The sequence below is a fragment of the Passer domesticus genome, chromosome 6 (assembly GCF_036417665.1).
Source record: "Passer domesticus isolate bPasDom1 chromosome 6, bPasDom1.hap1, whole genome shotgun sequence".
Lineage (NCBI taxonomy): Eukaryota > Metazoa > Chordata > Aves > Passeriformes > Passeridae > Passer > Passer domesticus.
Genome location: NC_087479.1, coordinates 54,367,686 through 54,385,752, shown reverse-complemented (window position 1 = coordinate 54,385,752; position 18,067 = coordinate 54,367,686). Strand labels below are relative to the sequence as shown.

General features: G+C 51.5%; 1 protein-coding gene across 6 annotated transcripts; it reads right to left on the bottom strand.

Annotated features, from left to right (window-relative positions):
- Positions 1–3,850: 3,850 nt before the first annotated feature.
- Positions 3,851–17,805, bottom strand: RAB3IL1 (RAB3A interacting protein like 1). 6 transcript variants are annotated; one of them, XM_064425868.1, is made up of 12 exons: positions 16,214–16,434; positions 12,985–13,219; positions 12,714–12,809; positions 11,216–11,293; positions 10,432–10,647; positions 9,459–9,587; positions 8,599–8,727; positions 8,400–8,512; positions 8,077–8,100; positions 6,685–6,784; positions 6,030–6,096; positions 3,851–5,712 (listed from the first exon to the last, which is right to left on the bottom strand). In XM_064425868.1, the coding sequence occupies exons 2-12, from the start codon at positions 13,156–13,158 to the stop codon at positions 5,630–5,632; spliced, it is 1,209 nt and encodes a 402-aa protein (XP_064281938.1). In that variant the 5' UTR covers positions 13,159–13,219; positions 16,214–16,434; the 3' UTR covers positions 3,851–5,629. The 6 variants fall into 6 exon arrangements, with proteins under 6 accessions (XP_064281938.1, XP_064281935.1, XP_064281936.1 ...); XM_064425865.1 differs by lacking the exon at positions 16,214–16,434 and adding an exon at positions 13,397–13,431; XM_064425866.1 differs by lacking the exons at positions 9,459–9,587; positions 16,214–16,434 and adding an exon at positions 16,928–17,805.
- Positions 17,806–18,067: the final 262 nt, after the last annotated feature.

The window sequence follows — 18,067 nt, the reverse complement described above, 5'->3', positions numbered from 1 at the left end:
GCTGCTGCCAATTCCAGTTCCATGCCTTGCTCATTCTTGTCTCCCCATCATGCTGGAGTGCACTGAGTCTAAAACTGAGCACCTGATTTGGTGAAGGTATGCGAGTGAAACGGAGTCCAACAGCACTAGAGGGCAAGGAATGGTGGAGCCACGGTGCTCCAGCAGCATTCCAGCACCATGACTCCTCCACAGCCCTGCAGAAAATCAACAGCTCCACAGAAGCAGGATGTCTGGGCTTGAATGGTGCAGCAGGAGCTCCTGGGCAAGTCAGGAGCTGGATGATCTTTAGAGATCCCTTCAAGCCTGAACCATTCCCTGGGAACGTTTCTGTCTGCATAGAATAAAATAAAGAATTAAAAGCAAAAAGACGTTGAGCCTGCTCTGCCCCATGATGCACAAATGAATCAAACACAAAGCAGAGGACAGAGATTAAGAAGCAATTTCCTTTCTGCAACGTCTCTCTAAATAGAGAGGAACAGTTTTAAAGGTCTCTATTGAAATATTTAGTAAATGGTTTCAGAGAAGCTCTCCTGGATGTGGTAGTGTTGGCACAGGGATGAGTCCCATGTGCTGCAGTAACAGAGAGGGTGTAACTCATTTGTGGTTTTGAATGTGTAAAGCCAGGCTTTTAAAACCAGCACAGTGAGGAGAAAGTAGCGACGCCCAACGGCTGACAACAGAAAAATGGTTTTTTGGGTTTTCACAACTCAGTTGGTTCAGGTATACTCAAACACAGCCCATGAGGTCTTCTCCCCATACACATCATTCCAGTGTGAAATTAATCAGATTTGGAACCCAGTTTCCCTCTCCTATTAAGGACTAATGTCTGCCAGAGCTGCCCAGATTTTGGGGTGAATGCAAAACTTGCCTTGTCTGAAAGCACTGTGGGACCATGAGACACTGCTCCAGCTCTCCTGAGACATTATTTATCACTGCCCTCAGTTTGATGGAAAGTTGGATTGGTGCTTCCCTCCTTCCTTCTGGTTTTGCCAGATGGCACAGGTGGCCTGACAAAGGGGAAGGTCACCAAAGGCAAGGGACAAGTCACCTCTGTCCAGGTGCTGATGCAGAAAGAGCAAAGGTGTAACAGAGCTGTGACCCATGTAAGTGTCCTTTGGCATGAAGCACCTTAAATTGACTCTAAGGTGATTAACAGAGCAGAATTAGCACAGTGAGCCAGGGGAATTAAGGGCAGGGAGCCGTCCTTGAGCCAATTCCATGGCTACATCTGCCAGAGGGAGGCCTGCAGTCCCAGAACCAGAGAGGGAGCAGAAACCAGAAGCATTAGCAGAGTTAAAAGCTCAGGATGTTCTGTGTGCCCACACAGATATCCCTGGAAGCTCTGTGAGCAGCACAGGACTGAGTGCTGGGGTTTGCACTGCAAAGCTTCCTGGGGAACACCTCCACCTTCAGCTTCTTTCTCCCAGCTCCCCTCTCTGGCACAGTCCCATGGGGAGCTGTTTTGGGATTCTACTCCTGCACAAATGGCTTTTCCATCACTGGAGTGACTTGTAAATAACCAGATTTGTATCAGTGGCTCAGCTTTTCCTGTGCAGCTATGTTTTCTCCTGCAAGGGGAACAATTTCAAGATTAAACCAAACAAAATCTAAGGAGTGCCTCTTCTTTCCTAAACCTTCCCTGCTGTCCCTCTGCTCCATCACTCCAGCCAGTGCTATCTCATCTCCTGAGCCAGGACACCACTGGCAGCTCAGATCTATCACAGAATCCCAGAATGGTTTGGGTTGGAAGGGATCTCAAAGCCCATTTCATTCCAAACCCCTGCCATGAGCAGGGACACCTTCCACTATCCCAGGCTGCTCCAAGCCCCATCCAACCTGGCCTTGGACACTTCCAGGGATCCAGGGGCAGCCACAGCTTCTCTGGGTACCCTGTGCCAGGGCCTCAGCACCCTCACAGGGAAGGATTTCTTCCTGTATCTCATCCAAATCTACCCTCCTTCATCTTAAGGCCATTCCAAAGCCATTTTCCCTTCTTCCCATCACATCCAGCCCACAACTAGGCTGAGTCTCATTTTCTCTATGTTCCCATTCCCTCCTAATCCACTCCCAAAGGAGGTGAAACATTCTCTGGAAGTTATATAAACCAGCACAAAGTCCAGCTGCCTTCTCAGCCTGGCTAAAGTCAACTTTCCAGCTCAGCCCAGTGAGCCTTGCACAAACATGGGAATATTGACATGATAAACAGCAAATCTGACCCCTTGGCTCCCAGCACTGGTGGCACCACAGGGATTTGCTCCTATTAGGAACGGGTTGCCTTGGCGGAGCTGGCCAGCCCCAGCCGTGGGTGCCACGTGCACACTGAGAGTTGTGCCAGGACACCTGACTTTTTCCTGGCAGGGCCACACTCCCTGAATGTCCGAAATGACTGGAATTTCCCCATGGCTGGCCCAGAGCTGCCTGTTCTGCAGGGAATCCTCTCTGCTTTGATGGATTCATCCTACAGGAAGGTCAGGAAAGCATGGGAAGTCCTGACTTTTCCAAGGCCAGCTGCTTGTCTTCTGTCTTTTCTTTGATTGCACCTGAAGCAAATAATAAAAAAATTAAAATCTTTCATTTGTTGGTTCCTGGGAACAGGAACCATCCATCTCTGTGTGTGGGCGTGTGGGGACAGCCTGACCAGCTGCACAAAGACAGCCTGATTTACAGCCCTGAGCAAACCTGGAGTAATTCCACAGGCAGGGAAAGGACGCAGCCAGCAGACACAGAGAACTTCCAGGGAAAACCAAATCTCTGTGGTCTAAATCCCAGTTTCCCAAATAGTAATATCCAAATGCTTAGAAGCACCTCATTGTGCACAACACTAACCTCCACCATCATCCAAATATCCCTTTTGTCTCCCAAACTTGAGGGAAACAGGGATGAAAACAAAATCAAGCAAGTCAAACACATCTATAAAAGCAGATTTTTTTAGCTCCCATCCCTTTGAAGCTCTTTATTTCAGCCCAAGACAGGCTGGCAAACCCTTTGTGGGTGCAAATAGGTGCAAGGAAGATTGCAGAAGGTTCCAGAGGACCCAGAGACTCTGCTCAAATCGTGGTTGATTTATGAGGGGAAAAAGAGCAGGAAAGCTTTGGTGGAAAAGGCTGGGAATAGGGGACATGATGTCTTCTCATACCTTAGAAGCTTAGGTGCTAATGTCACAGGGAAGTTTCTGACAGCAATCCCTGCTAACATTCCACTGAAAGACCCAGACACAGGAAAGCATTCCCAGTGTCTCACCTGACCATCCCATACAGAAATCCAAATCTTTCCTTTCCTTTCTCCAGCTGCCCAATTCCCTCCCAGCAGCACAGGGAAGCTGCAGGGAGGGTCAGGAGGGGTGGGTCCTGGAGATGCTCCATTCTCCCAGGGAGGGAGGACAGTCCTTGCCTGGGCTGCCTGGGCCCTCTCGTGGCTGCCTGACTGTGCTGCACAACCAGATTCTTGCGTGGCTTTTTAACTGAAAATTAAATTAAATCCCTTTCTGCACACAGCGCTCCCACTGTCATCTCCCAGAGGGCATGAGGAGATCTTCCATGTCAATGTGCAGAGCCGAGCAGGGAGGAGAGGTTTTACTGAAACCAGAGCGACCCAAAACCTCTGCCTGCTGAGAGGAGAAGGGGGAGACTGATCAGGAAGAAGGAAGGAAGAAGATCCTTCAATTACCCAGCACCCGTGCAATGCTTCAAGCCAGCAATTTAAAGGAGACAAACCTCCAGGAGCAGCAGAAGCCTCAGCTTCCCCCAGGAAGAACAGGTACCTGCTCTGATGAATAAAAGCACCCCAAACCCCATCCTGTAGGATTTTCTCTTGCACCCCAAGCACCCCAACCCTCCAACTCCAACCAGGCTTGTAGAGGTTAATAGCAAATGTTTATTTTCCTTTATGAAAGAGCAGGGTGCAACCTGCTAACGGAGTGACTTCATTTTCCTTCACAAATTGTTCTCTGCTTTGAAATGCAAGACAACCTCAGACAAGGCATTGCTCCAGTTCCTTCTGTCTCAAAGTGCTTTTCAATGTGACACCAAGGGGGAAAAAATATCCCACAAACCAAAACATCTCCTAGCCAGAGAGATCATCTCATTCCCACTGCTGCAACATTTTTGTGCAGTGTAGCAGCCCACGGCACAGGAAGACATGGAAAGATAGAAAGGCTGGGGGAAGAGAAGCAGGGAGAAATTCCAGGGGTGGAATTCACCTGAGCTGAAATCCACAGCTGGGAAAACCAGAGCTGTGTTATTTCTCTCTCCCCTAGATAAAATCCAGCAGCTCAGTGGAAGAAAATCAAGTTCCTACTGTAATATCCTTCAGGAGAGGATGGAATAATAGAGCTGAGGATGGGCACCAGCTTGCTGAGGGTGGCAGAGGGACAGGGTGACAACCCTGTCAGAAATGGAAACCCCAGAGTGGGTGATGGCTGAGCTGATTCCAGAGTCACTGAAAAAAGGCTACAAAATACTGTCATGGCTTTAATCAACCTGGGTCTGGGCTTAGGATGTGTCAGGCCTGTGCATCCCTACAGCTCCAGTGACATGCCTCCCTCCCTCCCAGCACATTTTGAGGCAGGCAGGAACCTCAGCCACATTCCTCATGTGCACACAAAGAGGTCTCAGATTCCCTCACCAGGGAATGGCAGCCCAGGAAAAGTTGTGATTCCCAGTGGACAGGCATCTCCAGGTCTGATGTAACACTGGGAAGGAATCTCTGGGCCTTGGGGCTGCCCATCCTGGGCATGCTCCTCCTGGAGACACAAAGAACCCAACCTGGGGCAAGAGTTCTGCCTGAAGAGTGGGAACAGGACTGCTCAAAGCCCCCTCAAGAGCAGGAACAGCTCCAAGTCTTGTTTGTGGGTGAGGTTTGTGTTTAGGAGCATCATGAGGGACTGTCACAGGGTCCTGCATCTGCCTCTGACTACTCCAGCAGATTCCCTAGTCCAGGGGAAAAAATCCTGCAGCTTGCAGGGAGCTAGGGAATTTCCCTGCTCCCTTTCTTCTGCTGGAGGCCCCAGGTGCACAGCTCCAGCCATTCCCCAGCCTGCACAACCCAGTGCCAAACATGCAGCTAAAAACAGGAACAAATCCCTCTTTGTGACTCTGCTGGCAACAAGATTCTCTCGCAGGCTCCTTGAAAAGGAACAAGGAAGTACTTGGAAACAAACTGTCCAAGATTATTGTGCTCTGCTGGCATTTTCAGGGCTGCTGTGGTCAGCAGGACCTCAGGGACAGCACCCCCTCCATCCCAAAAAAACGAGTGGAACAGACAGCCAGCATCTGTCCTGACAGGCTGGCTCACAAGGAAGGTCCAGAATTCCCACCCTGCACAGGCCTGGCCCCGGGTTATGCCAAAGCAGGCTGCATATAAAAACAAAAGGTTAAAAAAAATGGATATACACTGCATATAGGAGACTCCAGAGTCCATGGATGGCCATCCTGGAGCAGCCAGGGCCAGCCCAGCTCCAGGGGCAGCGTGGCAGCTGCATTCCAGTCACACTTGGAGGAGTGGGACAGCTGAAGGTGAAACTTGTGCCTCTCATTCCTTGCTCCAGGCAGAGGGAAGGGAGGGAGCAGGACAGGCACTGCACTCCAAGCCCTTCCTCCAGGAGTAGTTTCCTCCATGCTCAGGGCTCTGCTTACATCTCGCTGGGATAAAATCCAAGTTTGGCCAGAGACATCTCCCTCCGGAGCCGCATGACCTCCCAGTACATCAGCTCCACTGCAAAGCACAACGAGGGCAGAGAAGGAGGAAAAAACACCAAAAAATCAGTAAGGAGGGCACAGCTGCCACCAGCTCCTGTTCTGCTGTGCTGCCAGCATTCCCAGAGTGGAGGGAAGCAGCACAGGCCCATCAGGTCACCCCTTACCAGGAAGCTGATAAGGAAGGAAGAGATGCTCCCCTCACACCTCTCTTTTGTCATTTATCTGCTTCTCAGAGACACCCCCAGCCAACCCCACTCCTGACACTCCAAACAGCTCCTCCCAATTCCTCCCAGTTGCCTCCACAGAAAGCATCCCCCCAGAGCCAGCTCTTACCATCCTGCCTCACCAGGCCTTGCTGGATATAGCGGATGTAGGTGAAGAAGTTGCACACTGCTGTGATCTGGGTGGCAGAGGGAAAGAGGGGTAAAAAAAAAAAGGAACAAAGATTTTAGACATTATTTTGGTGCAAGTAATGAAAATGAGTCAAACCCATGCACAAAAAAACTTTTTGTGGGATTAGCTCTTCAAAAATGCAGCTCAGGAAAGAATTAACTTCTAAAATCCTCCACTGAACAAGAGCCCCAACAGCAACATTAACAAATGATCCACCTTCTCCCTCCCCTCCACAGAAAGGACAGTTTGTTCCCACAGCCAGGCACAGATCAGACTGGAACAACAACGGCCTCCAAAGAGCAGAAAATCATTGTGTTTTACAAAGGGGAATTAAATAATAACAATAGAGCCAAACAATCAAAGCTCTGTACTGAATGAAATCATGGCAAGTGAACACACTGAAGGTTATCTGAAAGGAGAAGGAAGAGCTGGATCTGCCCCCTAATCACCAACTAAGAGACACCTCAACCTCAAGAATGACCTCAAATCTCACAGTTTCTCCTCAATTCCAGGGCTGACCCTCAGGAACTCACCCACTGCAGGGCATGGAATGCTGTGGGAAGGTCAAGGCACCCTGAGGAGGTGAAGGACTCACCCTGGCCCTGCAGGAAGGGGAAATGTAGTAGTAATTCCCAGAATCCCCCAGCATGATCCGGTGCTTGCAGGTCCTGGGGAGGCCGCTCAGAGCACATTTCCTGCAGGAAAAGGGAAAAGCACTTCAGCAATCCAGTGGCACAGCACAGATCCAGTAATTCAGCCACCTGGAGAGATGGAAGTGAGAGATCAGAAGCCGCCCCTGGGCCAGACAGCGTGAAGAAGGGAAAAAAAACAAACCCTTGGCTGATATTCTTTTGCTCCTGGAAATATTCCACAAATGGCAAGTTTAGGAGACTTTAGATGAAAGCACCTTTTCCCTGACACACAGCCCCAGAGAAAACAACAGGAAATATTAAAAAGGTGAGGCTGGAGCAGAGCCTCAGAGTCCCCTGGTCTCTGCACATGTCCCCCACATTCCAGGGCAGGCTCAGGTGTATCAGCTTTCCTGGTGAGATGTAAACATGCTGGCTGGGCACCAAAGCTGGCCTCAAAACAGGTAAATCCAGCATCTGAGCAGGATTTGCACATACCAAGAACTCAAAACAAGCCAACCCCTCCTTGGGCAGACAGGAAAGGAGCTTGGTTTCCCAGTTTTGAGATTGCAGAGGGTGAAAACAGCCTTTTCCATAAAATCATCAGCAAGGGGTGCAGCATTCCTTTATTTTCTTCCCTTTTCTCCTGCTATTTGCAAGGCAGATGATTCCCATCACCACTTAAAGCAATAAAGCAGAATTTTCTAGTGCACAGTTATCACCATGTTCCTCAGGGACTCAGGAGGAAGAGGAGCATCACTCCCAAACTACAAAAACTCTTCTCTGGGGAGCCACAGGAGGTGACAGCAGAGGGGAGCAGATGTGTCAGAGAGCTCCTGAGCTTGTCCCTGGGCTTGTTTTCCACTGCTCCCAAGGCAAACATTAGCCAAGAGTGGCAGCACGGGTTCCAAGTGTCCACATGCAAGGAGAAGTAATCATTTACCAAATATTAACACAACCTAAGGAGACTGAATTCCCAAGAGGTGCAGGATGACCAAAAACTTTGTAAACAAGATACCTGTAAGGAACCACATATTTAAGCATTGCAACATCCTGGAAAAGAGTGACTTTTGCTTGATTGGTACCACTTGGTGTAAAACCACAGCTATCACAACCAAACAAACCAAAATTGCCATAAAAATCAGTGTTTTGCATCTGGGAAAAAAGGGAAAAAATTCCTTTTGGGTCTTTTATTGCCGATGGGCTCCTTCCCATCCTGCCTGGGTGGAATTTAGTCAGAGTTAAAGGGTTAGGTCAGCTGAGCAAAAACCTCCAAGCTGCCACATGGTGCCAAGTTAGTGACTTGTTAATGCTCCAGAGACCTTTGATCACTGGCTGAACAATAAATATTTCACTTCGTTACGATTTGTGACCGGAAGCCACTGTGAAGACAAAAAAAAATTTAAAAAAAAATCAAAAGGAAACTGATAAACACAGGATGGGTTGTTTGGGGAATAATTTGCAGGAAGGTGGTAGGAAACCTGCACGTCCCTTCTGTCACAGGGACACCTCAGAAGGTAAGAAAGGACTTAAATTTAATAACTGAATAAAATCCCTCCTCCTTGTTTGGAATCTCACATCACTCCCGCTAGTGGGAGGTGGCTCCAAGCTGCCTGTCACACCATGACAGGGGACAAACCAGCAGCAAGGAGGGGACAAGGCAGGGACACACGGTCCTTACTTGGGGCCACCACACTCTTCTGCTGCCACCTTCCCCACAGGAACAGTCTGGGAAGCCACTGGCTCGATGGTGAGGGTGTTCTGCTCCACTGCCACTCGCACCAGCTCCGACAGCTGCAGCAAAACAAGGGAGAGCAGGAATGAATCCAGGAGGGTAACACTTCAGAGCTGCCAGCTGCTCCTGCTTCTCCAGCACTCACCTCCTGCTTGGTGAAGTCCAGACAAGGTCCTACATCTTCTCGGTAAATTCTGTCCAGGAAGGAGCAGGATTTGTCCAAAGTTGGAGATTCCTTCCAGGCCTGGAACTCGGCAAATAAAATGGAGTCGACCTGCAGCAAGCATCCAAGAGGAGCAGGAAGAGGGAGGAATACCTTGTCAGAAAGTACCTGATACTTTGCAGGAAACCCATGAAACACCTGCTCTGGCAGCTGGAGAGGCTCAGACATCACAGAAGTGTCTGAGGGAAACTGCCTGGCTCCAAAGATCTCTCATGTTCCACCCAGCAGCAGTTCTGTGCCAGAGTGACACAGCCACCCTGGGCTGTGTGTGCCAGAAGCCTGCAGGCACTTCTCTATCCCATTTTCCTCCAGGTGGCTTTTCCTCCTTCGTGTGGCTGCAGGAAAGCCACCACACAACCACTGAATAGACAAAGTGCATGCTCAATGTGTGGCGGGAATGATGAGGGGCAAGAGGAAACTCTGTGGGATCGGGCATTTAAATCCCAGATGGATCACTGGGCAAAGCACCACCCTGACTGACAGAGCAGCTCCTACAAGCCCAACAAAAGCTTCTGAAAGGAAAAAATAAAACTAAGCTGAGCAACACAAAGAACATGAGTGAATGCAGCTGGAAAAGTCCAGATTCCAGCACATCCCCTCTGTGCCATGGAGACTGCTCACCTGGGACCAGCAACAGCTTCAGAGCCACAAGATGGAAAAAAAAAATAGAGAAAAACAAAATGAAAGGAAAAAAAAGGAGATTAGCGTAAAAGGAAGCTGGAACTGAAAGGCTGGAAGTGTGAGAGGCAGCTGGGTCCCACCCATTCCCAAAGATTGGTTACCTGCCGTGAGGAAGAGGAGAAGGAGGAAGCATCTGCTCCCAAGGCCTGCCAGCCTGGCTCATAGGTGATGTGGATAGCCTTCCCAGGGAGGATGCAAAGGAGCAGGGAGAGGAGAGCAGGGAAACCAGACTTGGAGGGCAGAGGGAGAGACAGACAGTGAAGGAAGAGGTTTAGAGAGACAGGCAAAGAGGGAGGTAAAAAACATGAGATACAGAGAAAGGCTCAAGTCCTCCCCTGGAGGAACTGAGCATGGTCCTCCAGGCACCACAGGGCCACAACTCACATCTTTAGACTTCAGCTTGAGGTGCAGAAAGGGAACAGAAATTACCATTTTTAGGCCCAATTAAGATCTTTCCCATAGAGCACCAACTCTCTGAATGCCAGGTTCCCTTTTATCACCTCTTACATAAGAATTCTGAGGGACAAAAAACCATCCCATCCTTGATACATAACATTGGGCACTCTGGAGGCTGAGCCCTGAGATTTGAAACCCCAGGAGATCTGCACCCTCTGGAAGTTGTTTCCATGAAGAAATGACAGATCCAAATCTTTAACAAGTGTTCCCTCAACAATTCTTCATGACACAGGCTGCAGCTCCCAAAAAATCCCTAGTGAGATATATTCCTGCAGCACTTTCTTCTTCAGTTTCATTCTTCCTGACCAAGTGCCTCCTATTTGCTTCCCAGGACAGCTGTATCCACATCTGGCTAGTGGAACTGGCTTCTGCTCAGCAGCTCTGCACATCTGCTCACAGCACTGGCACCCCCTGGATTTGCCCCTCAGTAATCCCTCGACTGCTTCCTGTCCCGACAAAGAGGAAACCCCCACAAAAGGAAGTCCTCCAGTGCTTGCCTCAGCACAAATTTAGGGAACAGGGCACAAAGAGCTCAGTGAGACCACAGAGCTCTGTGGGAAGCCCAGCGTTCCCAGAGCGGCGGCTCCGAGGCCGACGCGGCCGATGTCCCTGACGCACCTCTCTGCACTCCCGGCTGACAGGCTCTGGAGCCACGCTCTGGCTGGCAGCTGACACCATGGCACTGCTGGTGCTCTTGTTCCGCCCGTGGCCCTTCCTGAAGCCAGCTTTGGAAGGGCTCTGCAGCTGAGGGTGCAGCTCTCGGTTCGGGGAGGATGGCGTGGATGTGATCACCAGCGTCTTCAGGGCTGTCACCTCTGCCTGCAGCATGTCAATCTGGGACACAAGCAAGAGTCACCCTTAGCAAATGCTGGCCTCCAGTTTGCTGCATCCCATCAAACATCAAAATCACAGGGAAGCAGCTACAAGCCCAACCACAGAGCCTCTTCCCATCCTCGCAGTGCCACCATCATCCAGAATTTTAAACAGCAGCTGTTTGGGAAGCTTTTGTCCCAGGCTCTTTTCAGAACTAATCACTCCAAAGAAATTTCTCTCTCCTCAAGATGGAGCCATTTGAGCAGCCCTGTGGTGCAGCCATGTCAGGAAATTCCAACTCCCCAGGTTCCTGCTCTATCCTTCCATCGCAGAGCTGTGACAATTAAACTTGTCATTTCTCTGTGGATCCATTTCCCTAGTGAGAGCTGGATCAGCAGGAGACTGCAAAGCAAGGTTGTCTGTGAGGCCTTTTCCCTCTCACTCAAGTGTCTGCTAGAAAGGGACCACAGCATCTCAGAGAGATGAAGCTGCACTTCACTCTGCTCAGCCAACAAACAGCCCTGTGGCCAGGCTGGGCAGAGATGCCACCACACCAACCCCAGAAATGAAGTCACAGAGAGCCACTCACCTTGCCCCGGGCCTCCCTGAGCTGTTTCTCTGCCGCAGCCTGTTTGGTGTTGGCTTCTCTCACCATCTTGTGGGCTTCCTGCACCAGAGAGAGTTTTAATCCACCTGCTGCACCCCAGCTCACACAGCCAACAAGGCAGGTCCCCCATCTGCCACATCACATGTTCCAGGCAAGGGGACAGACAGACATCCCTGCCACATGCAGGGGGTTTGCTCCTTCAGCTGTGCAGAGCCTTCCCTCAGAATTTCCCAGAGAAGGCTGCCAGTGCCAGAGCCTGGAGTACATCCCATTTCCAAGAGTGTAGCTGGCTACGTTAAGGAGTTTAGCTGGCCAAGGTCATCTCTCACTGATAGAGGCTGCTGAGAATGCCAGAAGCAAGGACCTGCCTTTCCTTGCCCTTGGGAATTGCTTTGACATCAGAACCCACCTGTTCCACACCACAGCTGTGCCTGCCCCTATTCCAACAGCTGTGACTCCAGCCTCACCTCAGCCTGGTTCCTGCAGTCACTGCAGCCTTGCTGGGTGATCCCTGCACTGGTTCCTGACTCTGACTGCTGCCTGTGGCTCTGATCCTGATCCACACTCACTGCTCCATGTCATGGTGAGGGCACTGCTCCTGCCTGCCTTGTTATTGTACTTTACTCCTGCTTCCCTTTCAGAGCAGCTGGCCCCACTGCCCCAGGCAGGCTGTGACACAGCAGGAGCTGAGCTCACGTGGGGGCCAAATGGTGGAAACTGGCTTAGAAGCTTCTCCCACAGGAAGAGGGGAGTGAGATGCAGCCCAGCTAGGGCCTCCCTGCAGTCTGGAAACAGCATCTGGCCAAGGCCACCAAAGGAAGGGAACAGCCCTTGGCTACTTGATCTCCAGGATCACCCTGTGCTCAGGCAGCCAAAATTTTGGGAGGGAGTGCTTCCTTGGCTCTCACAGCCCTGTGTTTCAAATGTACAGATGGGCTCTGGCTTTCCTCATTATCCAGACACATCCAGACATTAGAGCTGCTGGTGAATAGGGTTTTGCCAGGATACAGCTTGGCAAGAAACCCATTACAACAAAAAAACACCAAAATAAAAACAACACCCAACAAGCCTTCTGGACACTCATTGGAGCAGAGTAGATGAGGACATCCACCATGTTCCCACTCCCAGCAAAGGCTGGGATGAGCCAGGGAATCATCTCTATTACAGAGCAGCTGCCCAGACTGCAGAGCAGGCATGGAGAGGGACAGGGAGCTATGCTTGGCTCCTCCAGGCATTCCCACATTTTGGAACCACAACTACTGTGCTCTTTATGCCACCCCACAGCTTCTAGAAGGGGAAGGAAACCCAGGTAAAGACTCCACCTGCACCGCTGCCCAGCTCTGCTTCTCCAAGTAGGAAAGAACAACAGGGGAGAGGAGGAAATTGTGGGAGGAGAGCTGGAAGTACAGAGAAAGTCTGTCTTAAAGGAGCTGGATGTAAGCTCAGCTTAAGAAATGATGGGAAAGGAAGAGGGTGGTACCTCAAACAGGCTGGCTGTTAACTCCTCCAGTTCCTGTTCCAGCTGTTCCCTGACTTTTGACAATCTCTCACATTCTTTGTCCTTGAGCTTCAGCTCCTGTTGAGGAAATAGAGGGATAGGAATGCTGATGTCCTGTCCCAGCCTGTCAATCACAGCCCTTCCTCCCCACCTGATCCATGCCCCAAGATTCCTGTCACCACCTCCAGGAAAGCCCCCTCTGCTCCAACCTCTGCCACCCTCCCCAGGAGTTCCCAAAAACTCTGGGGCTCACCTTCTGTGCTTTGTGCAGCTCATCCCTCAGGAACTCCGAGCCCTTTTCCCGGATCTCCACCGAGGAGCTGCGCAGCCGGGACACGTTGAGCTGCTCTGTGGACTGGGGTTCATGCACACCTCCAGCATCCTGGCATCCACTCTCTGCCTCCTCCTTGTCACCTTTGGATGGCATCAGGGGCTTCCAGTGTCCCACAGAGGGTGGATTCTGGCTCTCTTCCTCAAGACTGACCTGGCTGGGGGTAACAGCACATGGAAAATGAGCGTGGGGGTGACCCAGAGCCTTCCTCCAACACTCACAACACTTCCAGACACAGGCAGTGGGAATGAGGCAGGGAGGGTGATGGGGAAGAATTTGGGCAGCAACAGCTGCACCTGTTCCTCTGCCCTGCAACCCTATGGAAGTGCCTTACCCTTTTGGCAGGGTGTCCATACTAAATCAGGATAATAACCAGGAGAACAAAGGACAGCTCCTCCAGGGATCCCATTCTCACCTGGTGTCCAAGAGAAATACCCTGCAGATAGACTTTTAGGATTCCAGAATACACCCAGTAGACCTAAGGTCAGACTTGCCTACTGAACTAGTTAAAAAAAAAAAAAAAGGAATACAGCTTAGCTTTCCTATTCTTAATATAAAGACCCCAATCCCCTCTGCTGCTAACCTAGCCTTCCTCTACCCCCTGCATCTGCTTCAGAAGGAAAAGACCTATTTTTAACCAATTTTTAACTTATTTTCCCACCTATTTCCCACCAAAATCCCCCACAGAGCTGTCTAAACCACTGTATTTCCCCCAAGCTGAGTTGAAGCCCTATTTTTTAGTTTCAGTGGCCAGCAAGCAGAGATATCCTAGAAAGAAGAAACCACAAGAGTGATCCAGGACATTGCACCCCAGTGCTCAGTAGGGCTCTGTCAACTCCCAAATTAACACAGATGCTGGAGAAGCTTTAGGAATGGAAAACATCATTTGAGTGCCTGCATGCAGGGCACTGCTATCACTGCAGTGTTTGCATTTCTCCTCTTCCTCGCTGAACTCTCCCCATAGTCTTTCCCTCCATTTGAAGGCAGTGTGGCAATGTGTGCAAGCCTTCCCCACGTGGAAGTTTTCTGTCCTGCCCAGACACAGGCACTGCCCTGCAGATTAACCTGCTGCTGCTTATCTCTGGCTCACAAGCTCTGGTGCCCTTCTCTTCGTGCACCTCCTCCCACACTCCTGGTCACTGCTCCTCACCCACCACCTCCTCCTGCAGAGCAGCCATCACCTCCTTTTCCTCAGGCTCACTTTTTCCTCTTCCCTTTGCCCCATCTCTGTGTTCTCCTCTCCTGCATTCCAGCCAGGCAACGCTCTTTCCCCTTGCTATGACTCCATACAGGCTGGGCTTATCTCCTCAGTCCCAGTGTTCTATCACCTCTTCCACTCTAATTTCTCCCTTTCTGTGTCCCCCAAGCTCTCCAAGACCAACAGCTGTCCACAGCCACCTTCCAAAAAGAGAACAAAGCTGCAGCTCCCGGCTAAAATCAGCTCAGGTATCATAGGAAAGCATGTGGAAAAGCACACATGGAGAACTTTCTGAGCACTGGGAAGAATTCACACCAGAAAGGAGCAACGAAATCAGAGCACGGAGGATAAAAATAATAACTAAAAGAAGCAGCAAGGAAAAGAGACATTTCACCAGTCTACTGATACAAATACACTTAATCTAACCCACAGGAAGGAAAAATAATGTTGTTCCTTTATGACTCTCTAATTCTCATCTGAAAGTTGCCTCAGGAGACAGATATTTCAGCATACTTCCACACACTACGGAAGAAAACTGGAGGATATGGAGGAATTAAACAGTCCCACCCACACTCTGTAATGCCAAAAACATATCCTGGAAAATCATCTACGACAGAATAGCTCATTCTTTCTCTGCACTGTGCAAAAAGAATCCCTATGGAAGCCTTGGCTAGGCTGGATTCTGCTCAGTGTCCAGGTGGGGCTCTGAAATCCAATCCCAGAGACCAAAGGAGCACCAGAAACACTCCCTCTCTTGCTGACTAGTAGCTGTCTTTCCAGGAAAAATGGATCATATCCTAAGAGTCATGCTCTGACACAAGAAATGCAAACTACCAAGAAAAAAAAATTGCCAACACCCCACAACCTTCTAAAGTTGGTTTCTGTAGAAAAAGCAAAAAAATGTGCAGGATCTGCACTTTTTCCAGCGGGCCCCACATGTTTCCTGCAGTGCTGATCCGACGGGGTTGTTTCCTGTGCAAGCAGCTCCGGCTCTCTCCAGGTTAAACTCTTACCCCCAGGTTTGGGAGCAGGGCCTGACTTTTCCATCCCCACTGGGATGGACGCCTGACCTGCACCACCATGGACCAGCATCACTCCAGAGTGGCTCATCATCCCATGTGTGCTCAGCACCATCCCTCAAATGTTTGGCAGAGCATCTGACAGCGGTTTGTTATATTTTTATGTTATTATATTATAGCAGAACACAAGGATATTTCTTGTCTTTGCCCCAGCAACGAAACACCAAGTCCTGTATCTGGAGATGCTGCTGCCTCCGTATTCCATCTCCTTAGTTGGCTTCCACACAACTTCTTCCCTGTGAGGGTGATGGACTGGACTTCCCGGAGAAGCCGCAGCTGCCCCATCCCTGGAAGTGCCCACACCAGGTTGGACAAGGCTTGGAGCAACCGGGTCTAGTGGAAGGTGTCCCTGCCCGAGGCAGCAGATAAACTTCAAAACCCCTTCCAACACAAACCATTCCGGGACTCTACGGAGACACAGAGCCCCGGCACACGGACGCCGCTCCTTCCCCGTCCAGACCCGCACCTACCCCCGCAACATCGCTGGGTCCCGCTGCTGCTGCTGCTGCTCAGGGCGGAGGCGCGCCCGCCAGAGCCCCCATGGCCGGGCAGCCGCACCGGGAGCGGAGAAGCCGGAGCGAGAAGCGGAGACGCGCCCGGAGGAGCCGCAGCCGGAGCGGGAGCCGTGCCCGGAGGAGCCGGAGCGGGATCCGTGCCCGGAGGAGCCGAGGCAGGCGGGATCAGAACCGGAGGCTCCGGCGCAGGCAGGAGGGCTCGGTCCCCGCAGGCTCCGGAGCCGATCCCGAGCCGCCGCGGCCCCGCCGCCCACGTGACGCGGGCGCGGCTGCGCCCTGAGCGCCGCGGGCCGAGGGTCCCTGCGGAGCCGGCACGGGCTGCGCTCCGAGCTGGCGGCGCCTGTCACCCGTCAACTCACCGCGGGGCTCTGAGGAGGTGCAAGGAGATGGCCGGCAGCCGTCACCCCGCTCCGCTCTTCGTCCCCGGCTCGGAATCGCTCCTGGTTACCTCCGCCTCCTTCCCGACAGCGGGATGGGGAATGGGGGCTGCTGTCTCTGCTGCTCCTTCTTCCTCAAGAGGAGGATGCCTCACACTCCGCCCCTGCTCCAGCGTGGGTTCCTCCCACGGAAGAAGTCCTCCTTCTCCAAGGAGCTCTTCATGCAGTGCCCCAGTGTGGATCCCTTCCACAGGGTCAGGAATAGGCAGCTCCACTGTGGGCTCCTCTCTCCACATGTCCTGCCAGCACCCTGCTCCAGCACAGGCTCCCTGTGGGGCCACAGCCTCCTTCGGGCATGCTCTGCTCCAGGGTGGGCTCCTCCATGGGCTGCAGGTGGATCTCTGCTTCCCTGCAGCCCCCCACTACCAAAACGGTGCCACACAGAGAGGAAACCTGGGATGTAAACGCAGGGAGGTGGAAGGATGGGGGAAATGTGGCTGGGGGAAAATCAGCTGCTGATTGTCCAGGGTCTTTACACTTCAAGGGGAGCATTGGGCTCAGAACCCAACAGACAAACCACTCCTGCTGTCACCCCGTCCCACAGTGGATCCCATTGCCACCTGTGGATTGACAGCACTGGAATTTTGAACCAAAAGCTGCTGCTGCCCTCAGAGGACATTTCCAATCACATCCTACCTTGCCATTGCCCTGGGCTTCCCTCCAGGCAGCCGTTCTCCTTTGGAGCCTTCACACACAGTGACAGCTCCCTCCCTGCTCTCAGCTTGTCCATCATCTGCCACTGGGACAGACCCAGCACCGGAGGCAGGAGAGTCAGACATGGTGATCCTGGTGTCCACTGCAGGATTTTTCTGTGGATACCACACAGGGAGCAATTCTCTGTCCCAGCATCTCCTAGGTGTCTGTGTCACCTCCAGCCCTGCCCTGCCTCATGGCTGGGATCCACAGGGACAGCACAGGCCAAGCCCGTGCTCTGAAGTCTGGGAACGGAGTGTCTGGGATGTTTGTGTCTCTGGCTGCAACCTTTGCTATCTTCAGAGAACTTTTGGGAGGAGGGGAAAGATCTTCAGCTCTGCAAAGCAGCACCAGATGTAATTAGTCTTTGTAATTATTAACTCCCAAGGCTTGGCCAGCAGCAACAGAGGGTCCTTGGATTAGAAAGGTAGAAGTGCTTCCAGGAGCCAACAAAGGCAGGAAGGATGAGAACTGATAGTGCTGACAGGAAGCTTTGAGAGGGATGTGCTGAATCCCAGCCACTTGAAAAAGTAACTTGTCATAAGGGGGAGAGTGCTCCCCTCTTCTTCCCTGAAGAGAAGCAGAAAAGGAAAGGAAAAAGGGGAAACTGGAAATAAAAGGAAGGGAAATGATGGAGAAGGAAAGGGGGAGAAGAAAAAGAAAGCCAGACAGAGGCTGGGTAGGGAAGGAAGAACAGGCATTATCTTTGAGTTTGGAAAGCAGAATCTGACTTGCTGACACCCCTTACCCAGCAAAGTCAAACCAGATGGTATTGGCATGGAAAGGAGAACAAATGGCCTGAAACTCCAGGCTCCATCCAGCCCCTCCTGGCTGGCTCCTTGGCTGTGCCACATGTTTGCTCAGCTGGCTGCAAGGGCTGCAGCAAGGCTCCTCTGGGGTCTCTGACTTACAGCACCAGCACGTTTGATCCTCCCTTTGGCACCTAATCCCCTCCACAATTCCTAAGGCAAGAAACAAGGGACCTCAATAAGGACCCTTCCCTCATTTTCATGCTGTACGCACTGAACTGTGCAACATCAGAGGCAAAGTGAGAGACTTGTCACCATCCAAGCCCCTAAAAGC